The sequence below is a fragment of the Salvelinus fontinalis genome, chromosome 41, assembly GCF_029448725.1.
Source record: "Salvelinus fontinalis isolate EN_2023a chromosome 41, ASM2944872v1, whole genome shotgun sequence".
NCBI lineage: Eukaryota > Metazoa > Chordata > Actinopteri > Salmoniformes > Salmonidae > Salvelinus > Salvelinus fontinalis.
The window spans coordinates 4,570,224-4,591,734 of NC_074705.1; the positions used below are offsets into that span (position 1 = coordinate 4,570,224).

The window sequence follows — 21,511 nt, forward strand, 5'->3', positions numbered from 1 at the left end:
AAGAATCTCAAATATAAAATATGTTTTGATTTGTTTCACACTTTTTTGGTTACTACATTATTCCATATGTGTTATTTCATAGTTCTGATGTCTTCACTATTATTCTACAATGTATAAAATAATAAAAATAAAGAAAAACCCTTGAATGAGTAGGTGTTCTAAAACTTTTGACCGGTAGTGTACATAGTGCCATAAAAAAACTATCCAATAAAATAATACCTCACAATAAAATAATGCTACCATATACATTGAATTCCATCTCAATTCCATCTCAATTGATCTGGAATATTTGATAAAATACTGATATACTAATTCAGCTAGTATTAGGGTAGCTAGGGTTAGCTGGAAACAAACATGATCCTCTATTTACCCCCAGTGACATAGTTATAAAAGTGGCATTCAGTACGTGACACTATAGGACTGGCTTGCACAACAATATATAATGATGACTCATGGAGTTCTAGAACAATAAATATGGAGATGTGAATGTGGTCCAAGGTATAAAAGGGACAGGAGGTTGATGGTCCAGCATTCCATCTGAAATTGGATCACCATCACCATGACCATGGGCAAGGTAAGTGCCACTGCAAGTCTTCCTCCATGCCTGTCTCTCTGGGTCTATCCAAGCAGCCCTGCATTCCAAAGAAGACTGTCGGATCGGAAACACAAGGCATTGCTAATCAAATGAGCATTAGTGCACTAATTTCAACATATCGACCACTAACTGTGTGATTGTCTGTGTAGATCATCTTCTACGAGGACAAGAACTTCCAGGGTCGTTCCTATGAGACCAGCAACGACTGCGCTGAGGTGACCTCCTACCTGAGCAGGTGCAACTCCTGCAGGGTGGAGAGCGGCTGCTTCATGGTCTATGAGCGCCCCAACTTCATGGGTCACCAGATGATGGTTAGGAGAGGAGAGTACCCCGACAACCAGCGCCTGATGGGGATGACCATGAGCGACTGCATCAGGTCCTGTCGTAACATTCCCAGTGTAAGTAATGGAGTGTGTAGCTGCTTCTTAGCTGATGCAGATAGTTTCAACAGCAAGGGTTGTGAACTCGTGTCATCAACAACATTTGACATTTAAATGTATGAGCCCACCGGTTGGATCTACAGTAGTTCCATATCTGTATGTCCTGTTGTTTTTATCAACAGTATAGGGGCCAGTTCAGAATGAGGATGTACGAGAGGGAGAACTTCGGAGGCCAGATGCACGAGCTGATGGACGACTGTGACTCCATCCAGGATCGTTACCGCATGTCCGACTGCCAGTCCTGCAACGTGATGGAGGGCCACTGGCTCATGTACGAGCAGCCCCACTTCAGAGGCAGGCAGATGTACGTGAGGCCTGGAGAGTACAGGAACCTCAGAGAGATGGGAAACAGCTCCATGAACAGATTCATGTCGGTTAGACGTATCACTGATTCCTGTTAAAATCACAACTGTTTAGTTTCACTTAATAAAGTGTTCAATTTGTAATTATTCCTGATGTGTCCTAGTTCTTTAAAACAGAGCATAACAACCATCTCATCAATCAAAAGTAAACAACTAGTAAGACAAGTGCATAAGGTTTGGTGTCTGCCATGAGCCAATAGGCTTGGAAAGTGGACATGTCACGAAGAGGAAAATGGAACCATTAGTGAAGACATATTATCAGTTTTGGGGGTAACATTACACTTGATAGCAAAGACCGGTGAGACAGCTAACTAGCTGTAAATAAGTGAATTGTTTTGGCCTGCAGATTAGCGAAGTTAGTTAGCCAGCTAGCCAAAGTTATTTACAGATCATTAACAGACACTCCTAAACTCTTGTCAAGAACATGTCTCCAAAAATGATAAGGTGTCTGCAGTTGTGTTTACATTTGACAGATTGTGATATAATCCCCTTTCTAAGTGAATGGTGTTGGTTATAGTTTTAGAAGGCTACAGCACTAACCTGTAAACATGTACTGTACATGGTAAACCACTCCTTCACAAAGATCACTCTCATTTTACTCAGCCATGCATCATTTGACAAAGGGACGTGGTGTCACCGGCATTCAGATAATCTGTAATTAGATTCAATGACAAAGAATTGAAGTTGAATCCATAAATAAGTTCAGTAAATATAATGCAATACGTTTGGAAAGGGGATCGATCACAAATATAAACATTATAGAAGCCACCTTATCAGGTTTGAGTTCTATGAGTTGTGGATGCAGCGTTATGTTAGCTAGCAAAGAGCGGTGCAGGAGCTACCTAACTAAAAAAGCTTCATTGTTTCACCCCAGGTACCAAAGTTAGTTAGCTGGCTAGCAAAAGTTACATACACTTAGTTAGCAACCTCTCCTTCACTCTCTTGCTGCAGTAGCTATAGTAGGAAAAATGGTAGGCTGGCCTGATTTACTAATTTCAATAAAGTTTCAACTTAGATTCCTTTGTTTGTGTAACTCATAATAATCAAAATAAGTTGAATGCTTAGAACATGACGGCCAAATTATATTTTGTTAGTTATTTTTTACAGTAGGTTGCATAATCAAATGATACTTTCAGTAGTTTGACCAGCCGATTCCACGTTGGAAAGGCTGACTTTGCCGGTTATTAGAATTACTGACCGTTTGCCACTGTGAGAACGAAGGGTATTAAGTTCAATAACCCAAGATTTACGGAATTCACAATGAGCCAAATTACCCACAATCCCCAAAACATAGAGCAACACTGCAAGTGAATGTTGTGGCCCTGTACATGATGAAGTTGTCTGTACAATGTCCCTTATTTACAAATGTTCCTTTTTAGATCTATTTACTCAACTGCATGACCTAAGTTCAACTCAAGATGATATCACAGACACATACCGTATATGAGTTTCTGTCATTTATATGGACTATGCATTATTCTGGTGCCTGGTGGTCTAGATGTAAACATGGTTGTAATCATCAGAGCTGTGTTTGAATGTGTATCAGGGAAGGTGGCAGTGTGCACCTAAGTTGCCTCTGACATAAACATATACAGTATATGCAATATTAGTGGTTTCAGAAATGAACACAGTGTATATTTTAGGACTACTCGATATAACATAAGTCTCCTAAACCAAAAGCTTTATTTCATTAATTGACACTAAAGGAAATATAGTGCCTTCAGAAAGTGGTCACACCCCTTCACTTTTCCACATTTTGTCGTGTTACAGATTGAATTTAAAATGGATTAAATTGAGATTGTTTTGGTCACTGGCCTACACACAATACCCCCTAATGTCAAAGTGGAATTATGTTTTTCTAAATTGCTACAGATTTATTAAAAATGAAATACTGAAATGTCTTGAGCCAATAAGTATTCAACCCCTTTGTAATGGAAAGCCTACATAAGTTCAGGAGTAAAATGTTACTTAACAAGTCACATAATAAGTTGCACGGACTCACTGTCTGCAATAATAGTGTTTAACATGATTTTTCAATGACTACCTCATCTCTGTACCTTGTAGGAGAGGAAGGAAACCGCTCATGGATATCACCATGAGGCCAATGATAACTTTAAAACAGTTACAGAGTTTCATGGCTGTGATAGGATAAAACTGAGGATGGATCAATAACATTGTACTTACTCCACAATACTAACTAATTAACAGAGTGAAAAGAAGGAAACCTTTACAGAATAAAAAATATACCAAAACATGCATCTTGTTTGCAACAAAGCACTAAAGTAATACAAACTTAACTTTATATCCTGAATACAAAGTGTTATGTTTGGGGCAAATCCAATACAACACATTACTGAGTACCACTCTCCATATTTTCAAGCATAGTGGTCGCTGCATCATGTTATGGGTATGCTTGTCATCGTTAAGGACTGGGGAGTTTTTCAGGATAAAAAAGAAACAGAATGGAGCTAAGCACAGTCAAAATCCTAGAAGAAAACCTGGTTCAGTCTACTTTCCACCAGACACTGGGAGATTAATTCCCTTTTCAGCAGGACAATAACCTCAAACACAAGGCCAAATCTACACTGGAATTGCTTACCAAGAAGACAATGCATGTTCCTGAGTGGTCGAGTTACAGTTTTGACTTAAATCTACTTGCAAATCTATGGCAAGACCTGCAAATGGTTGTCTAGCAATAATCAACAACCAATTTGACAGAGCTTGAAGATGTTTGAAAAGAATAATGGGCAAATGTTGCACAATCCACTTGCGGAAAGCTCTTAGAGACTTACCCAGAAGGACACACAGCTGTAATTGCTGCCAAAGGTGTTTATACAAAGTATTGAATACTTATATAAATGGGATATTTCTGTATTTAATTTCCAATAAATGTGCAATTTGTTTGTAGATGAGGAAGATTTTTATTATTTTTATTATTCAGCCTGTGACGCAACAAAGTGTGGAATAAGTTAAGGGGTATGAATACTTTCTGAAGGCACTAGAGACTACTATCATTCACTTGTACTAGAATGATCATTAACGTTTAGGTAGGTAATGCATAGACAATGAAACATGCATTTCAATTATCCAATATTTATTTTGAATGTCAAAAAAATAAGAATCTCAGACTTCAATGATGCTGGCTCTCGCAGGAATCCAGGATACGTTTCATGGAGCTGTATCTGTTCACGGAGCTGTTTCCCATCTCTCTGAGGTTCTTGTACTCTCCAGGCCTCACGTACATCTGCCTGCCTCTGAAGTGGGGCTGCTCGTACATGAGCCAGTGGCCCTCCATCACGTTGCAGGACTGGCAGTCGGACATGCGGTAACGCTCCTGGATGGAGTCACAGTCGTCCATCAGCTCGTGCATCTGACCCCCGAAGTTCTCTCTCTCATAGGCCTGCATCCTGAACTGGCCTTTGTGCTGTAAAGTTTGTAAGGACACATATTTAAAGTAAGAACATGATCAAAGTAATTAAATAGGAATCTGATCAGTTTACAATCAAATACTTACATTTTTTGATACATTGTATTAAGCTATATATATATTATACATACGACACTATAAATGCATCATATATAAGTTGTTTTCTAAAAGAGCCATCTTACCATGGGGATCATACGACAAGAGCGAACAGAGTCAGACATGCCCATACGCTGGTGGTCACCATACTCTCCTCTCCTCACAAAGTACTGGTTTCCCTGGAAGTTGGAGCGGTCGTACACCATGAAGCAGCCGCTCTCCACCCTGCAGGAGTTGCACCTGCTCAGGTAGGAGGTCAACTCAGGGCAGTCTGAGCTGGTCTCATAGGAACGGCCCTGGAAGTTCCTGTCCTCGTAGAAGGTAATCTGGAGCAACCAAGGAAAGGCACCAATCACAACACAGAGAGGAGATGGATACGCCTCAAATCAAAAGTTGTTTTTAATCAACTAAATAATTAAATATTGAAATGTAAAGTATTTGTTCTGTAAGAAGAACAACTGGTAATTAATTTAGTAAATCAACAATGAAATGGTAAAATGTAGGACTGAGGCCCACAGCCATGAAGAACAGCGGTTCAAATGTAATTGAACGTTACTGAACATTTAAAAAAATCAAGCAAAAAAAGCTTTTAACATCAAAACTGTAACTTAACAATTCTAAAATAAATAAATAAAATAAAGTAAATTGCCAATGTATCAGGCAGAAAATCCAGCTATACAGCACTGTACCTTGACCATGGTGTTTGTTTGCTGCGGCTCTGGGATGTTGTCCAATAGGCCATGTTCACTCAAGCTTTTATACCTTATACCATTTCAAATGGCTTTTTGTTATTCAAATTCCCCATCCTGATGAATAAGCAGGATGCTTCTTGCTGTTGATTTTGTGCAGCTGTGTCCTTGGCTGGCACAAGCAGAGAGACAGTGGGCACTAATACTGTATTTGAATTATCATGTGATCATAGGTATTTAAAACATATAGCTGTTTTTATCATATTTTACCAAGAGTTTTTACAAACACTTTTAACATGTATTGGATTGTGTTTTACAAAAGACCAACACATTTGACCATCATTATAATTGGTTTGGGGTATGAAATATATGGTGCAATAATTTTTTACTTCATTTTTTTAGGCAGTGAAGATGGATCTTAATGATTGTGTATTGTATTTAACATACACATTTTAAGGGGGTGAGAATGTGTCTGTCACCATGACAACTGTTTTGAGAGGTGGATGACAACAGTCCTGGGAGCAGATGGGGTCACGAGGTCATGCTCGGTTAATTCTGCAGTGACTCAGCCTATAGGGGGACAGAGGCTAGGGGAACTCAGAGAAAGGAGACCAACCCAGCAGTTTACTTATCATTATTAAACTCCCACACCAGTAGAAATCCACTTTTTACAGCTAAAAGATGATGGCCACAGCTTACCTACGATGTTGCACAACAATATAAGTCACTAAGTCATCATTTTAGTCAAAGTATGATATAATTGGCCTTGAAGTGCCAAACCCGAATGTATGACTTCGGATGTTTCCGTGAGTCTTCCGTATCTTTTCCTATTAGATGATGTGTCAATTATTTTCATCCTACATTTCATTTCAGGGCTGGGTTTTCTTTAAATGTTACCACCCACCAGCATGGCAATGTTGTTGTTTTATTCCACTGCAAAGTTCTTCCTCTTCGTGAGTCGACTGAGAGCCAAACAGCTTTCCTCAATAGTCTACATGTGGGTTTCTACTAGATAAAAACAGACACAAAGTCAGACTTGGCTATATCATACAAATTCATGAAAACAAAAATGAGCTTTTTGGTCTTAATTTAAGGTTAGGGTTAGGCTAAGGTTAGCAGTGTTGTTAAGGTTAGGGTTAAAGGGAGAGTTAGGTTTAAAATCCTGTTTTATGACTTTGTGGCCGTGTTAACTAGTGACGAACCTACACTTGACCGACCTGCCCTGGAGAAAGTTAAAATAGGGGGCAAAGTAAGGTTTTTACACTTTCCCTTTCTTTAACAGCTAATTATCATAATCCATTGGATCATTTGTCAGATTTCACTTACTTTAAAGCTAGTCTACATAGAAAAAAATACATGAAGATTTTATAAATGGTCAAATTGTGTGATATGATTGTATTTTAGAACACCACTACATTGACTGAGGTGGATTTAATTATTTATTTATTTTTACCTTAATTTAACTGGGCAAGTCAGTTAAGAACAAAATCTTATTTACAATGACGGCCTACAATGACAGATTTAACAAGTGACATCAATAAGGCATCATAGCTTTTACCTGGATTCACCTGTTCAGTCTATGTCATGGAAAGAGCAGGTGTTCTTAATGTAATGTATAGTCAGTGTATAGCTAGCTAGCTTGCTGAAATGATAACAGAGAGAACAAAGAATATAGTCTTAGTTTAAATGGTACTCATATAACACTCATTAGCTAGCTAAGGTTAACATGCAAGCTAGTTACACTGACTGCTGTCAATCAGTGGCCTATTTGTTGGTATTTCTCTGCTACACGTGGGAATCACCACAACGTTCCCACCCCCAATTCCATAATATGTTTTAGCAGTCTAAGTCAGTCTTTGAGGTGGAATCTAAACAAGAACAAGAATTTCTGCACTACGACATGAATGACTCTAAATACTTCCTCGGAGGTGGGCCTTTACAAGCATGCCAGTAATGCAACCAGTTATGAAAGGATGAATGCTTGACTTCTTTACTGATGGTTGATAGAGGGCCATTAAGGGTTTTACTTTACATTCAAAGGGGTTGGCTCTGATGACTAAATATGGAAAAGCTGCATGCAGTACTTGAGGTAATGATAGGCCTACATGATTATATAGAAATGCAGCCTGGTCTCATAGACTAGACCTAACATAGAAAACGTATGATAACCATTCGTTTAGTATGGTTACGTAAGACAGTTTGAAATCTAAGGCAACCCAAAGGATGAAAGTTCAAATCTCATCAAGAACAACTTTAGCATTTTAGCTACTTACTACTTTTTAGCTACTTTGCAACTACTTAGCATGTTAGCTAACCCATCCCCTAACCCTAACCATAACACTTCCCCTAACCTTAACCTTCTAATAATCCTTTTAGCTAACCCTACCCCTAACCCTAACTCTAACACTAACCTTTTAACCTAACTTGTAAACTTAACCCTAACCTTTAACCTAACCCCTAGCCTAGATTTGTATGTATTTGTAAATGTTTTATTTAAACTGTATTTAACTAGGCAAGTCAGTTAAGAACAATTTCTTATTTACAATGACGGCCCACCCCACCTAGCTAATGTTAGCCACCTAGCTAGAATTTGTAACATATCATACGTTTCGTAAATTCATAACATACTGTATGTTTTGCAAATTCGTAACATGTAATAGGAATTGTAATTCGTAACATATCATATGAAATTGGTGATGGACATCCATAAATTAATACATACCATACGAAACCTAACATATCATACTAAATGAAGTGTTTTAAATTTACGTACAGAATAATACAAAATGCTCTGAGATCAGGTTGAGAAATGATCCAAGAGTATTGAGAAATATGCTAAGCTTAGCTAAAAGGTTGTTTTTCCAGTATTTTCATGATCAAGGTTAGAGTTAATTTAGCTCTCATTGACATTTCATTGAGTATCCATAGTTGCTTTCAGTATACATCCACTTCAATTTCTACCAAGGAATGATTTGACCTCAAATCAGTATTAAGTAACTGTCAGAAAATCTGTTCACAGAGAGTGGTAGCGAGGCAAATATCTTGCCAATATCCACACCCGCTTATCAACACCCCGCTTATCAATTAAAAATAGGCTACATGTTTGTCATTTCAAAAATCACAACTGAAGTAATTATTGAAAAATGTAAAATACTGTATTTCAAGCCCAAGTAGCAATTTAAATATTCGTATCGTTTGAAAATGTAGTACAATACAGCAGAAATAGTTACGGATGTTTAAAAAAAAAAGAAAGTACAAATCTCACATAAACATGCAGATCATCTTTGAAATCAGACGAAGAGGAAACTTGATCAAGTCCATGTTCTTCAACAAGAGTAGTGGAATAGGAAACACGCTCAGTATATCCAAGATGTAAACTCCTACAGAAAAATAAATGATCATAAAAAGAGCAGAATGCTGTGACTTAGGCCTTTATAACATTTATTTCACTGTTCCAGCAATTGTTTGTTACAGAGTCATTAGACTGGACCAAAGAGAAATTAAACATGACCAAATCATTTGTGCTGATATGCAAATCAGCCTCATTTGGATATCAAAAGCTTTCCACACTCTGCACATTTTGTTTATACATAAATACTTTGACGGTGCGGCAGCTAAGAAAGTAGTATACAGTGCTGCAAAATGGTGAAGGTAAGGTGACGCATTAAAAAAATTATCTGTATTTATCAGTGATGATAGTAACTTCAATGCATATACTTATTCAATGTAAATGTTGAGCCCTTGGGTTTATATGTTTATTTTTTATTCATTCATGTGCAGCCAAGACTCTTCATATTCCTGCAAATACAAAAAGTTAACTTCAGCTTAGTAGTTTGAAGATATGGCTTTGACATTTTTATATGACTTTGAGAATATCTGAATAAAGTGTTCATGTAATATGTGATCCTGTAGTAATATGATATTTGTTTTTATCCGTAACTCACCGCAGATTATTCTCTGCTTCCCGTCCTTCCTCAGATCACATTCTACGAGGAAAAGAATTTCCAGGGCCGCTGCTATGAGTGCAGCAGCGACTGTGCCGACCTGCACTCCTACCTCAGTCGCTGCAACTCGGCGAGGGTGGAGAGCGGGGCCTGGGTGCTTTATGAGAAACCCAACTACAAGGGCTACCAATACATCCTGAGCCCAGGGGAGTACACAGACAACCAGCAATGGATGGGATTCAACGATAGCGTCAAGTCCTGCCGCGCCGTCAAAAACGTAAGATGATTCCTTGCATATCCATATTTCATATCATAATTCTCTCCTCCCTACATCCCTAATTCTCTCCTCCCTCCATACTCTCTCTCTCTCTTTCTCTTCTGTTAGCCTTCAAAAAAAAATCTTAGTCCCATAGTTCCCAGCAGTTAATGTGTCTCTTTCATCGCAGAAACTTGTAACGTAAACCAATATGCATTTAAAATTTGCTCTGAAAAATGTGTAAAAAAAAGAAGTAAAATATGATGTTTTGATATTCTCGACTAGGAGGTAAGCTAATTCTCCCTCTTGTCTAATATTGTATAAAAGTCTATGTTACAGAACGGGACTGAGATAGTGTTTCATACAGGGTTAAGTGGACCTCAGGCCCAGAATGCATCAGGGAATAACACACTGCTCTATAATCCAGCAGACAATACAAGCAGACAAAAGCAGACATTTTTGGCAGCATTTTACCCCCACGCCCATCACTTTAAGAGGAAATATGCCAAGAAACCTTTTAAGGGGCATTTTCCGTTAAAACTTCATGCCCTTCGAACACGAAAACAGACTAAAAATCCACGTTAGACATGCTACAACGTCATTTACATTTGAATGAGTTTTTCTAAATTAAAAATAATTTATTGACCAACATAAGTGAAGACGATATCTTACATGTAGTTTATTATATTTAACATGAATGTACGGCAGCTATAGCTAATATGATATCCAACTGAATTTCAGAAGCCTCTGAAACACCCAAGAAATGATATTACAGTAGATTTGGTACAAAACAAAACCCTAACTAACCCTTCACAATGTTTGTCTTTCTCTCCCTCTGTTCCTGCCAGGTGTATGGCAACGTGTGGAAGCTGAGGCTGTACGAGAGGCCAGACTTCGGCGGTCAGATGGTGGAGTGGGCCGAGGACTGCCCCTCGGTCTACGAGGCCTTTAAGTTCCGCGAGGTGTATTCGTGCATGGTGACCCACGGCGCCTGGGCCTTCTACGAACTGCCGAACTATAGGGGACGCCAGTACTTCCTGGAGCGCGGCGAGTACCCCCGCCACACAGACTGGAGCGCCGCATCTGCCGCCGTGGGCTCCTTCCGCAGGATCACCGAGTTCTAGGGCTCTGTCACCTTTGACCTTTGAGTGTAGGATCAAGTTGTTCTCTGGTCTTACTGAGTCTGTGTGACATGATCCAATAAAAAATGAACTATTTGCATGTGTCTGAAAGTGGTTTTGTGATCTGTTGAGGTGAGATACAAACATGTGCAAAAGATAACATCAAGGTTTCATAAGCTTGGTGGTAGGACCAATGCTAAACTTTTCTGACAAATTCATTTCGTAAGCGACCTTCTGAGTATTCTAAATGTCAATGAACAAACTGCCAAGCAAACCGAGAACATTCCCAGAACATTAGCTAACAGTCCACAGTCTCAAGTTCTAGTTAGGGTTTGAGCTAACTTTAGGATGATAACGTCCCGCAAACATTCACAGAATGTAACATTATTATCATTGGCAAACTTAAAGATAATGGCATTTTAATCTTCTGACATCATTATATTTTATTAGGATACTGTCCAAACATACACTACATGACCAAAAGTATCTGCCCATCGAACATTTCATTTCAAAATCTTGGGCATTAATATGGAATTGGTTCCCCTCCTTTGCTGCTATAACAGCCTCCACTCTTCTGGGAAGGCTTTCGACTAGATGTTGGAACATTGCTGCGGGGACTTGCTTCCATTCAGCCACAAGAACATTAGTGAGGTCGGACACTGATGTTGGCCGATTAGGCCTGGCTCGCAGTCGGCGTTCCAATTCATCCCAAAGGTATTTAATGGGGTTAAGGTCAGGGCTCTGTAGGTCAGTCAAGTTCTTCCACACCAATCTCGACAAACCATTTCTGTATGGACCTCAGTTTATGCAGGGGGCATTGTCATGCTGAAACAGGAAAGGGCCTTCCCCAAACTGTTAACACAAAGTTGGAAGCACAGAATCATCTAGAATGTCATTGTATGCTGTAGCGTTAAGATTTCCCTTCACTGGAACTAAGGGGTCTAGCCTGAACCATGAAAAACAGCCCCAGACCATTAATCCTCCTCCACCAAACTTTACAGTTGGCACTATGCATTCGGGCAGGTAGCGTTCTCCTGGCGAACTCAGATTCGTCCATCGGACTGCCAGATGGTGAAATGTGATTCATCACTCCAGAGATGTAGCTATCCTCTCTTTACAAAGATAAAGACCCCAGCCTTGAAGTCAGAGTAAAGCTGTAAACAGGTTAGTCATTCCACACTCATTACACTCAATAATATATCTATGGTTACATCCCCCCTCCCTGCATACAAACAACTTGAAACAACTTGTAACAAATGTAATAAGTGCCATTTAATGACATGTATTCAAATCATTTGACAATTTGTGTTAACAGGCAGTAGGGCCAACCATCATTCACTTTGAACTGGACTGTGTGTTTACTGGCAGTAGGGCCTGTCATCATTCACTATGAACTGGACTGTGTGTTTACAGGCAGTAGGACCTGTCATCATTCACTTTGAACTGGACTGTGTGTTTACAGGCAGTAGGACCTGCCATCATTCACTTTGAACTGGACTGTGTGTTTACAGGCAGTAGGACCTGCCATCATTCACTTTGAACTGGACTGTGTGTTTACAGGCAGTAGGACCTGTCATCATTCACTATGAACTGGACTGTGTGTTTACAGGCAGTAGGACCTGTCATCATTCACTTTGAACTGGACTGTGTGTTTACAGGCAGTAGGACCTGTCATCATTCACTTTGAACTGGACTGTGTGTTTACAGGCAGTAGGACCTGTCATCATTCACTATGAACTGGACTGTGTGTTTACAGGCAGTAGGACCTGTCATCATTCACTTTGAACTGGACTGTGTGTTTACAGGCAGTAGGACCTGCCATCATTCACTTTGAACTGGACTGTGTGTTTACAGGCAGTAGGACCTGTCATCATTCACTTTGAACTGGACTGTGTGTTTACAGGCAGTAGGACCTGTCATCATTCACTTTGAACTGGACTGTGTGTTTACAGGCAGTAGGACCTGTCATCATTCACTTTGAACTGGACTGTGTGTTTACAGGCAGTAGGACCTGCCATCATTCACTATGAACTGGACTGTGTGTTTACAGGCAGTAGGACCTGTCATCATTCACTATGAACTGGACTGTGTGTTTACAGGCAGTAGGACCTGTCATCATTCACTTTGAACTGGACTGTGTGTTTACAGGCAGTAGGACCTGTCATCATTCACTATGAACTGGACTGTGTGTTTACAGGCAGTAGGACCTGTCATCATTCACTATGAACTGGACTGTGTGTTTACAGGCAGTAGGACCTGTCATCATTCACTATGAACTGGACTGTGTGTTTACAGGCAGTAGGACCTGTCATCATTCACTTTAAACTGGACTGTGTGTTTACAGGCAGTAGGACCTGCCATCATTCACTTTGAACTGGACTGTGTGTTTACAGGCAGTAGGACCTGTCATCGTTCACTATGAACTGGACTGTGTGTTTACAGGCAGTAGGACCTGTCATCATTCACTATGAACTGGACTGTGTGTTTACAGGCAGTAGGACCTGTCATCATTCACTATGAACTGGACTGTGTGTTTACAGGCAGTAGGACCTGTCATCGTTCACTATGAACTGGACTGTGTGTTTACAGGCAGTAGGACCTGCCATCATTCACTATGAACTGGACTGTGTGTTTACAGGCAGTAGGACTGTCATCATTCACTATGAACTGGACTGTGTGTTTACAGGCAGTAGGACCTGCCATCATTCACTATGAACTGGACTGTGTGTTTACAGGCAGTAGGACCTGTCATCATTCACTTTGAACTGGACTGTGTGTTTACAGGCAGTAGGACCTGTCATCATTCACTATGAACTGGACTGTGTGTTTACAGGCAGTAGGACCTGTCATCATTCACTTTGAACTGGACTGTGTGTTTACAGGTAGTAGGACCTGTCATCATTCACTATGAACTGGACTGTGTGTTTACAGGCAGTAGGACCTGTCATCATTCACTTTGAACTGGACTATGTGTTTACAGGCAGTAGGACCTGTCATCATTCACTTTGAACTGGACTATGTGTTTACAGGTAGTAGGACCTGTCATCATTCACTATGAACTTGACTGTGTGTTTACAGGCAGTAGGACCTGTCATCATTCACTATGAACTGGACTGTGTGTTTACAGGCAGTAGGACCTGTCATCATTCACTATGAACTGGACTGTGTGTTTACAGGCAGTAGGACCTGTCATCATTCACTATGAACTGGACTGTGTGTTTACAGGCAGTAGGACCTGTCATCATTCACTATGAACTGGACTGTGTGTTTACAGGCAGTAGGACCTGTCATCATTCACTATGAACTGGACTGTGTGTTTACAGGCAGTAGGACCTGTCATCATTCACTATGAACTGGACTGTGTGTTTACAGGTAGTAGGACCTGTCATCATTCACTATGAACTGGACTGTGTGTTTACAGGCAGTAGGACCTGTCATCATTCACTATGAACTGGACTGTGTGTTTACAGGCAGTAGGACCTGTCATCATTCACTATGAACTGGACTGTGTGTTTACAGGCAGTAGGACCTGTCATCATTCACTATGAACTGGACTATGTGTTTACAGGCAGTAGGACCTGTCATCATTCACTATGAACTGGACTGTGTGTTTACAGGCAGTAGGACCTGTCATCATTCACTTTGAACTGGACTGTGTGTTTACAGGCAGTAGGACCTGTCATCATTCACTTTGAACTGGACTGTGTGTTTACAGGTAGTAGGACCTGTCATCATTCACTATGAACTGGACTGTGTGTTTACAGGCAGTAGGACCTGTCATCATTCACTATGAACTGGACTGTGTGTTTACAGGTAGTAGGACCTGTCATCATTCACTATGAACTGGACTGTGTGTTTACAGGCAGTAGGACCTGTCATCATTCACTATGAACTGGACTGTGTGTTTACAGGCAGTAGGACCTGTCATCATTCACTTTGAACTGGACTGTGTGTTTACAGGCAGTAGGACCTGTCATCATTCACTATGAACTGGACTGTGTGTTTACAGGCAGTAGGACCTGTCATCATTCACTATGAACTGGACTGTGTGTTTACAGGCAGTAGGACCTGTCATCATTCACTATGAACTGGACTGTGTGTTTACAGGCAGTAGGACCTGCCATCATTCACTATGAACTGGACTGTGTGTTTACAGGCAGTAGGACCTGTCATCATTCACTATGAACTGGACTGTGTGTTTACAGGCAGTAGGACCTGTCATCATTCACTATGAACTGGACTGTGTGTTTACAGGCAGTAGGACCTGTCATCATTCACTATGAACTGGACTGTGTTTACAGGCAGTAGGACCTGTCATCATTCACTATGAACTGGACTGTGTGTTTACAGGCAGTAGGACCTGTCATCATTCACTATGAACTGGACTGTGTGTTTACAGGCAGTAGGACCTGTCATCATTCACTATGAACTGGACTGTGTGTTTACAGGCAGTAGGACCTGCCATCATTCACTTTGAACTGGACTGTGTGTTTACAGGCAGTAGGACCTGTCATCAGTTGCACAGCGCATTAGATCATTAGAACGAATTCAGCAAAAGCCACAAAATACACCTGAATGGATTTATGCAAATATGTAAACACCACGGGAGTCCTCTTACATTTAAGAACTTTACAGTTCTATTGATCAAACAACTATGAAAATGTAGGCTCTCTCTCCCTCAGTTATGCACCTCGAAAACAACAAGATCAACAACTAATGCTAGCCAGAGCAAGATGAGCTAAAATCTAACAAAGGAACATTAGATAAACCCTCTCAAACTTTTTCAGCTAGTTGGCCGTCAAAATTCCACTGATAAACGATGAGGAATTGTAGCCTCCTCGTATTTCTGCAGCTTGCCTGCCATGTTGCAAGCTTGTCCCAACCAAGCACCCAAGTAAACTAGCTAAAGTTGGATAGCTACTTCCAAACACAAATTACCATTTTACTTGCCGTAGCAGAGCTGATTAGGGTGTTTACATGTTATCTAGAGTGCTCTGAAATCGAGTAGATAGCCAGAGTGAATTTGCGAATGTAAGATATATGCTAACTGTATAACAGTCGTTCATGTTCTTGCTAGCTAACCAAATGTCTCCTGCATCTCTAGCTGTGTGTAGCCACTGAAAACGATATGAGGGGAAATAGACACACTCACCCACTCCTCCAATGACATGACATCCTCCTAGCAGCTAGCTAGCTATCTAACGTTATGCTCTGTGTGTTTAGCTGAATACATAAATAGATACACTAGCCTATTAGCCACGTTATGACTGACTTGTGATCTTTGCCCTGCTAGTTTGATCTTATTGACATTCCCAGCCTTAGTTACATTCGTTCGTTTTTGTCAAAAATATTGAGTCATTGAAACTGAAACAGTGCATCCTGAATGGAGGCAGCAAACAATGTACCAGACCAGCTGGGATTTACAACCTGATAGTAATATGTTTTGGACTATCAAGAAATGTATTGGTGAATTATATTAATCATGCAATGAACTGCATCCATCTATTCTGCCAACAATGTCTTAGTGTACATCATGGAACATATATAACCTATTTTTTAAACCTCTTGTTGCCTGTAGATGATAATCTGCTGAAACTAGCATGTGAAATATATTTCACATGCTTTGCACATGATTTCTCTATTGTACTATTAGTAGTGTAGTGGAGGTATGATAATCTGCTGAAACTAGGCTGTGTGTAGAGCGCATGTGAATATATTCTTTGCAAATGATTTCTCTATCATATACCTCCACTACACTACTTTGATATGCATCAGTAGGGATTAAGAAGTGAGTATAAGCAATGCCCAATAAAAGAAAAGTGGGTATACGTTTATACCTGTGTGTATCCTCCACTACCACCACTGGCCCTTTGTGTTTTACAAAAATGTCACTCTCCTACATGAGTGTGATGGTATTACGGTTGCTGTCCTTTCAGAATCACAAACCTGTCACATACTGAAGGCCTATAGCGGTTTAATGTGCTGACTGAATGGAAGCTGATAATTAGGAGTTTTATGTTCTGACTGAATGGAAGCTGATAATTAAGAGTTTTATGTTCTGACTGAATGGGAGCTGATAATTAGGAGTTTTATGTTCTGACTGAATGGGAGCTGATAATTAGGAGTTTTATGTTCTGACTGAATGGAAGCTGATAATTAGGAGTTTTATGTTCTGACTGAATGGGAGCTGATAATTAAGAGTTTTATGTTCTGACTGAATGGGAGCTGATAATTAGGAGTTTTATGTTCTGACTGAATGGGAGCTGATAATTAGGAGTTTTATGTTCTGACTGAATGGGAGCTGATAATTAAGAGTTTTATGTGCTGACTGAATGGGAGCTGATAATTAAGAGTTTTATGTTCTGACTGAATGGGAGCTGATAATTAGGAGTTTTATGTTCTGACTGAATGGGAGCTGATAATTAGGAGTTTTATGTTCTGACTGAATGGGAGCTGATAATTAAGAGTTTTATGTGCTGACTGAATGGGAGCTGATAATTAAGAGTTTTATGTTCTGACTGAATGGAAGCTGGTAATTAGGAGTTTTATGTTCTGACTGAATGGGAGCTGATAATTAGGAGTTTTATGTTCTGACTGAATGGGAGCTGATAATTAGGAGTTTTATGTTCTGACTGAATGGGAGCTGATAATTAGGAGTTTTATGTTCTGACTGAATGGGAGCTGATAATTAAGAGTTTTATGTTCTGACTGAATGGGAGCTGATAATTAGGAGTTTTATGTTCTAACTGAATGGGAGCTGATAATTAGGAGTTTTTTACCTCGCTGGTCCCGGCTGGTCTCGGTGAGTCAAGACCGAGTACACATGTATCCCCGACACCGAGACAAGACTGAGACACTCAATATGTGGTCTTAAGACCTCTCGAGTACTACAACACTGATATCTAGTATGTTACATTGTCTCACATTGGTTTGGGGCTAGACTTTTTTTTAAGCAGGTAGTGACAGTGGTTGGGTGAACAAACCCAAAGCATGGACTGCAGTCTCTCCTTCTCTTTGTTCATAACCTGATTTCAGGGTACCACAACAAATTTGTCATTTTGAAATGTGTTGGTGAACTATCCCTTTAAGAGGGGTTATAGACATCATCATAAGCACAATCAGCAGTGGCAAAAACATACACATGAATAGTCCTGTTGTGGAGACCAGACCTGTTGTCCTGTTGTGGAGACCAGACCTGTTGTCCTGTTGTGGAGACCAGACCTGTTGTCCTGTTGTGGAGACCAGACCTGTTGTCCTGTTGTGGAGACCAGACCTGTTGTCCTGTTGTGGAGACCAGACCTGTTGTCCTGTTGTGGAGACCAGACCTGTTGTCCTGTTATGGAGACCAGACCTCTTGTCCTGTTGTGGAGACCAGACCTGTTGTCCTGTTGTGGAGACCAGTCCTGTTGTCCTGTTGTGGAGACCAGACCTGTTGTCCTGTTGTGGAGACCAGACCTGTTGTCCTGTTGTGGAGACCAGACCTGTTGTCCTGTTGTGGAGACCAGACCTGTTGTCCTGTTGTGGAGACCAGACCTCTTGTCCTGTTGTGGAGACCAGACCTGTTGTCCTGTTGTGGAGAACAGTCCTGTTGTCCTGTTGTGGAGACCAGACCTGTTGTCTTGTTGTGGAGACCAGACCTGTTGTCCTGTTGTGGAGACCAGACCTGTTGTCCTGTTGTGGAGACCAGACCTGTTGTCCTGTTGTGGAGACCAGACCTGTTGTCCTGTTGTGGAGACCAGACCTGTTGTCCTGTTGTGGAGACCAGACCTGTTGTCCTGTTGTGGAGACCAGACCTCTTGTCCTGTTGTGGAGACCAGACCTGTTGTCCTGTTGTGGAGACCAGACCTGTTGTCCTGTTGTGGAGACCAGACCTGTTGTCCTGTTGTGGAGACCAGACCTGTTGTCCTGTTGTGGAGACCAGACCTCTTGTCCTGTTGTGGAGACCAGACCTGTTGTCCTGTTGTGGAGACCAGACCTCTTGTCCTGTTGTGGAGACCAGACCTGTTATCCTGTTGTGGAGACCAGACCTGTTGTCCTGTTGTGGAGACCAGACCAGTTGTCCTGTTGTGGAGACCAGACCTGTTGTCCTGTTGTGGAGACCAGACCTCATGCAGGTTCTTTGACAAGTTAAAAAGGATGGGCCCTGACCCAAAACATTTGATATCAAACCAATGTCCTCTAGTGCCCTTGTTTTGGTCAGCATGGTGTACGGTATAAAGTGCATTTGGGATGGTTTGCACTTTCCATTTGTCTTTGTTTGTAGATCGGGGCATCAGTGCTTCTGAGCAATGTGATGAGTCTGGATTTGAATTATATCCAATTCAAACACTGCTAAGTAACCATGTGCTTTGCTTTTATTGTCCTGGCTGCATATAAAGAGAATATTGGTGGAGCTTGGTGGTTTAATGTTTAATGTATCATGCCTGGCCTACTGATAATTAACCATGGAAAAGGTAAGCAGAGTTATTGATAACGTTATTACAAAGTTATTGATAAAGCAATCACATTAAGTTATTGATAAGGCTATCACATGAAGTTATTAATAAAATAATCAGAAAGTTACTCATAAAGTTATCACAAAGTTATTGATAAGGCGATCACATGAAGTTATTGATAAGGCTATCACATGAAGTTATTGATAAAGCTATCACAAAGTTATTGATAAAGTTACCACATTCAGTTATTGATAAAGCTATCACAAAGTTATCAAAGTTATCATAAAGTATAACTCTATAGTAAGTTATATACAAACTGCATATGTCATTGAAGTTGCAGAGTAACTCATAATATGTATTATACAACGGGTGGGTCTAATCCTGAATGCTGATTGGTTAAAACCACATTCCAGCTGGTGTCTATTCCACAAGTTACCACAGGCTTCTCAGGAATTATCACTTAATTATATGATGTTTGGTGTCAGATCACCTTCTACGAGGACCGGAACTACCAGGGACGGTACTATGAGTGCAACAGTGACTCCAGCGACCTGCACACCTTCCTCAGCCGCTGTAACTCAGTCAGGGTGGAGGGGGGATTCTGGGTGGTGTACGAGAGGCCCAGCTACATGGGCTTCCAGTACGTGCTGACCCCTGGAGAGTACCCTGACTACCAGCGCTGGATGGGCTTCAATGACACCGTCAGGTCCTGTCGCATCATTAGGAATGTGAGTAGAGTGGATGGATGGACAATATGAGACTCTTTGAAAGAGTTCATATGGAATAGAGAAGTATAACCAACCTGTAATCATTTTACCCAGGTTAGCACCACAATTACAGAGCTTGTTCCTAACAAGACCTTACCACCCTACTGTAAATGTATTTACATGATTGTGCAGCAGTTATTGTTCAGCCATAAAGGGGCAGGTCAAGATATCTTTTTTTTTATTTAGATGGTCATATCTTCCCTAAACAAATGTCTGCTTTAACATTACGTTCTTGTTGTGATTCTGTTTCCTGACTCCAGGTGGGAAACTCGTGGAGAATGAAGCTGTGGGAGAAGCCTAACTTTGAGGGCCAAAGCATGGAGGTGGCCGACAACATGCCCTCCTTCCAGGAGCGTTGGCACAGCCGCGAGGTGAACTCCTGCAAGGTGTTCGAAGGCGCCTGGGTTTTCTTTGAGCACCCCAACTACAGGGGGCGCCAGTACCTGCTGGAGAGGGGAGAGTACAGACGCCACACCGAGTGGGGGGGCATGCAAGCCAACGTAGGCTCCATCCGCTGTGTCAAGTAGTACGGCACGTCACCACCAAGGGTTGAGGATGTGCATGATTGTGTGTAAGAAGTACAAATAAAGTTGTGTTGAAAATCTAAAAAACTTCTTTGCAATATGAGCACAATATTCAGGCTTGAGTGATCGATATGGGCTGAATCTCATTCCTTTATTTTGGTCCTGACCATAGATTTTTGTGACAGTTGTAATCTGATTTCAAAACCTGGGCTGCATGAGGTAACACTTTACTTAACGGCGACAGGCGTAATGCATTGTGATGCAGTTTGAATGCATAGTAAGATGTGTCATAAGCACATTATGACACCCGTGTGTCTTCATATAACGATCCTGTCAAGATAACAGCTATTATCAGCTCCAAAACTGAAGCAGAGAAACAACATGTACAGGCTACTTAAAAAGCATTGGTTGTTGGTTGTCACCCAAATTGGTTGTCACCCAGAAGGGTAAAAGACATTTTTTAAGTTTTAACCAAAACAATGGCCAGAGGTTACCAAGCATTACAGTTGAGCTAGGTCCCTGTTCCAGGATTATGTGTCTGTAGATGCACAGCCACTAAAGAAAGAATATGTAAATACGGTGCCTTCGGAAAGTATTCAGACCCCTTGACTTTTTACACATTCTATTATGTTACAGTCTTATTCTAAAATTGATTACATTAATTTTTTTCAATCTACACACAATACCCCATAATGACAAAGCGAAAATAGTTATTTTTTGTTTACATTTTTGCAAATCACTTTTTTACATAAGTATTCAGACCCTTTGCTATGAGACTGGAAATTGAGCTCAGGTGCATCCTGTTTCCATTGATCATCCTTGAGATGTTTCTACAACATGAGTGGAATCCACCTG

General features: G+C 40.7%; 4 protein-coding genes across 7 annotated transcripts; 2 read left to right on the forward strand and 2 right to left on the reverse strand.

Annotated features, from left to right (window-relative positions):
• The first annotated feature begins 512 nt into the window (after positions 1–512).
• On the forward strand, positions 513–11,012 carry LOC129840310 (beta/gamma crystallin domain-containing protein 2-like). Its single transcript, XM_055908112.1, has 7 exons — positions 513–574; positions 745–993; positions 1,158–1,431; positions 4,629–4,722; positions 5,152–5,168; positions 9,559–9,830; positions 10,658–11,012. Exons 1-7 carry the CDS (start codon positions 560–562, stop codon positions 10,931–10,933), a joined length of 1,197 nt encoding a protein of 398 aa, XP_055764087.1. The 5' UTR covers positions 513–559; the 3' UTR covers positions 10,934–11,012.
• Positions 4,475–9,678, reverse strand: LOC129840474 (gamma-crystallin M3-like). 2 transcript variants are annotated; one of them, XM_055908388.1, is made up of 4 exons: positions 9,554–9,678; positions 5,610–9,407; positions 5,007–5,246; positions 4,475–4,821 (listed from the first exon to the last, which is right to left on the reverse strand). In XM_055908388.1, exons 2-4 carry the CDS (start codon positions 5,616–5,618, stop codon positions 4,528–4,530), a joined length of 543 nt encoding a protein of 180 aa, XP_055764363.1. In that variant the 5' UTR covers positions 5,619–9,407; positions 9,554–9,678; the 3' UTR covers positions 4,475–4,527. The 2 variants fall into 2 exon arrangements, with proteins under 2 accessions (XP_055764363.1, XP_055764362.1); XM_055908387.1 differs by having other exon boundaries at positions 5,610–9,678.
• On the reverse strand, positions 10,920–19,376 carry LOC129840473 (uncharacterized). Of its 3 annotated transcripts, none has more exons than XM_055908385.1 (2): positions 14,656–19,376; positions 10,920–14,557 (listed from the first exon to the last, which is right to left on the reverse strand). In XM_055908385.1, exon 1 carries the CDS (start codon positions 19,201–19,203, stop codon positions 18,049–18,051), a length of 1,155 nt encoding a protein of 384 aa, XP_055764360.1. In that variant the 5' UTR covers positions 19,204–19,376; the 3' UTR covers positions 10,920–14,557; positions 14,656–18,048. The 3 variants fall into 3 exon arrangements, with proteins under 3 accessions (XP_055764360.1, XP_055764359.1, XP_055764361.1); XM_055908384.1 differs by having other exon boundaries at positions 10,920–13,773; positions 13,823–19,376; XM_055908386.1 differs by having other exon boundaries at positions 10,920–12,549; positions 12,648–19,376.
• On the forward strand, positions 19,295–20,863 carry LOC129840475 (gamma-crystallin S-1-like). The gene is made up of 3 exons (XM_055908389.1): positions 19,295–19,383; positions 19,851–20,093; positions 20,393–20,863. The coding sequence occupies exons 1-3, from the start codon at positions 19,375–19,377 to the stop codon at positions 20,657–20,659; spliced, it is 519 nt and encodes a 172-aa protein (XP_055764364.1). The 5' UTR covers positions 19,295–19,374; the 3' UTR covers positions 20,660–20,863.
• The last annotated feature ends 648 nt before the right edge of the window (positions 20,864–21,511 follow it).

Excerpts from the sequence above, each read along its gene's own strand:
- LOC129840310 (XM_055908112.1), top strand. Across the intron at positions 994-1,157 it reads CCTGTCGTAACATTCCCAGT|TATAGGGGCCAGTTCAGAAT; the intron begins GTAAGTAATGGA and ends TTTTATCAACAG. Across the intron at positions 1,432-4,628 it reads TAGACGTATCACTGATTCCT|GCCTCACGTACATCTGCCTG; the intron begins GTTAAAATCACA and ends TGTACTCTCCAG.
- LOC129840474 (XM_055908388.1), bottom strand. Across the intron at positions 4,822-5,006 it reads CTTGTCGTATGATCCCCATG|CACAAAGGCCAGTTCAGGAT; the intron begins GTAAGATGGCTC and ends CAAACTTTACAG.
- LOC129840473 (XM_055908385.1), bottom strand. The coding sequence starts at position 19,203 with ATGCCCCGATCTACAAACAAAGACAAATGGAAAGTGCAAACCATCCCA.
- LOC129840475 (XM_055908389.1), top strand. Across the intron at positions 20,094-20,392 it reads CCTGTCGCATCATTAGGAAT|GTGGGAAACTCGTGGAGAAT; the intron begins GTGAGTAGAGTG and ends TCCTGACTCCAG.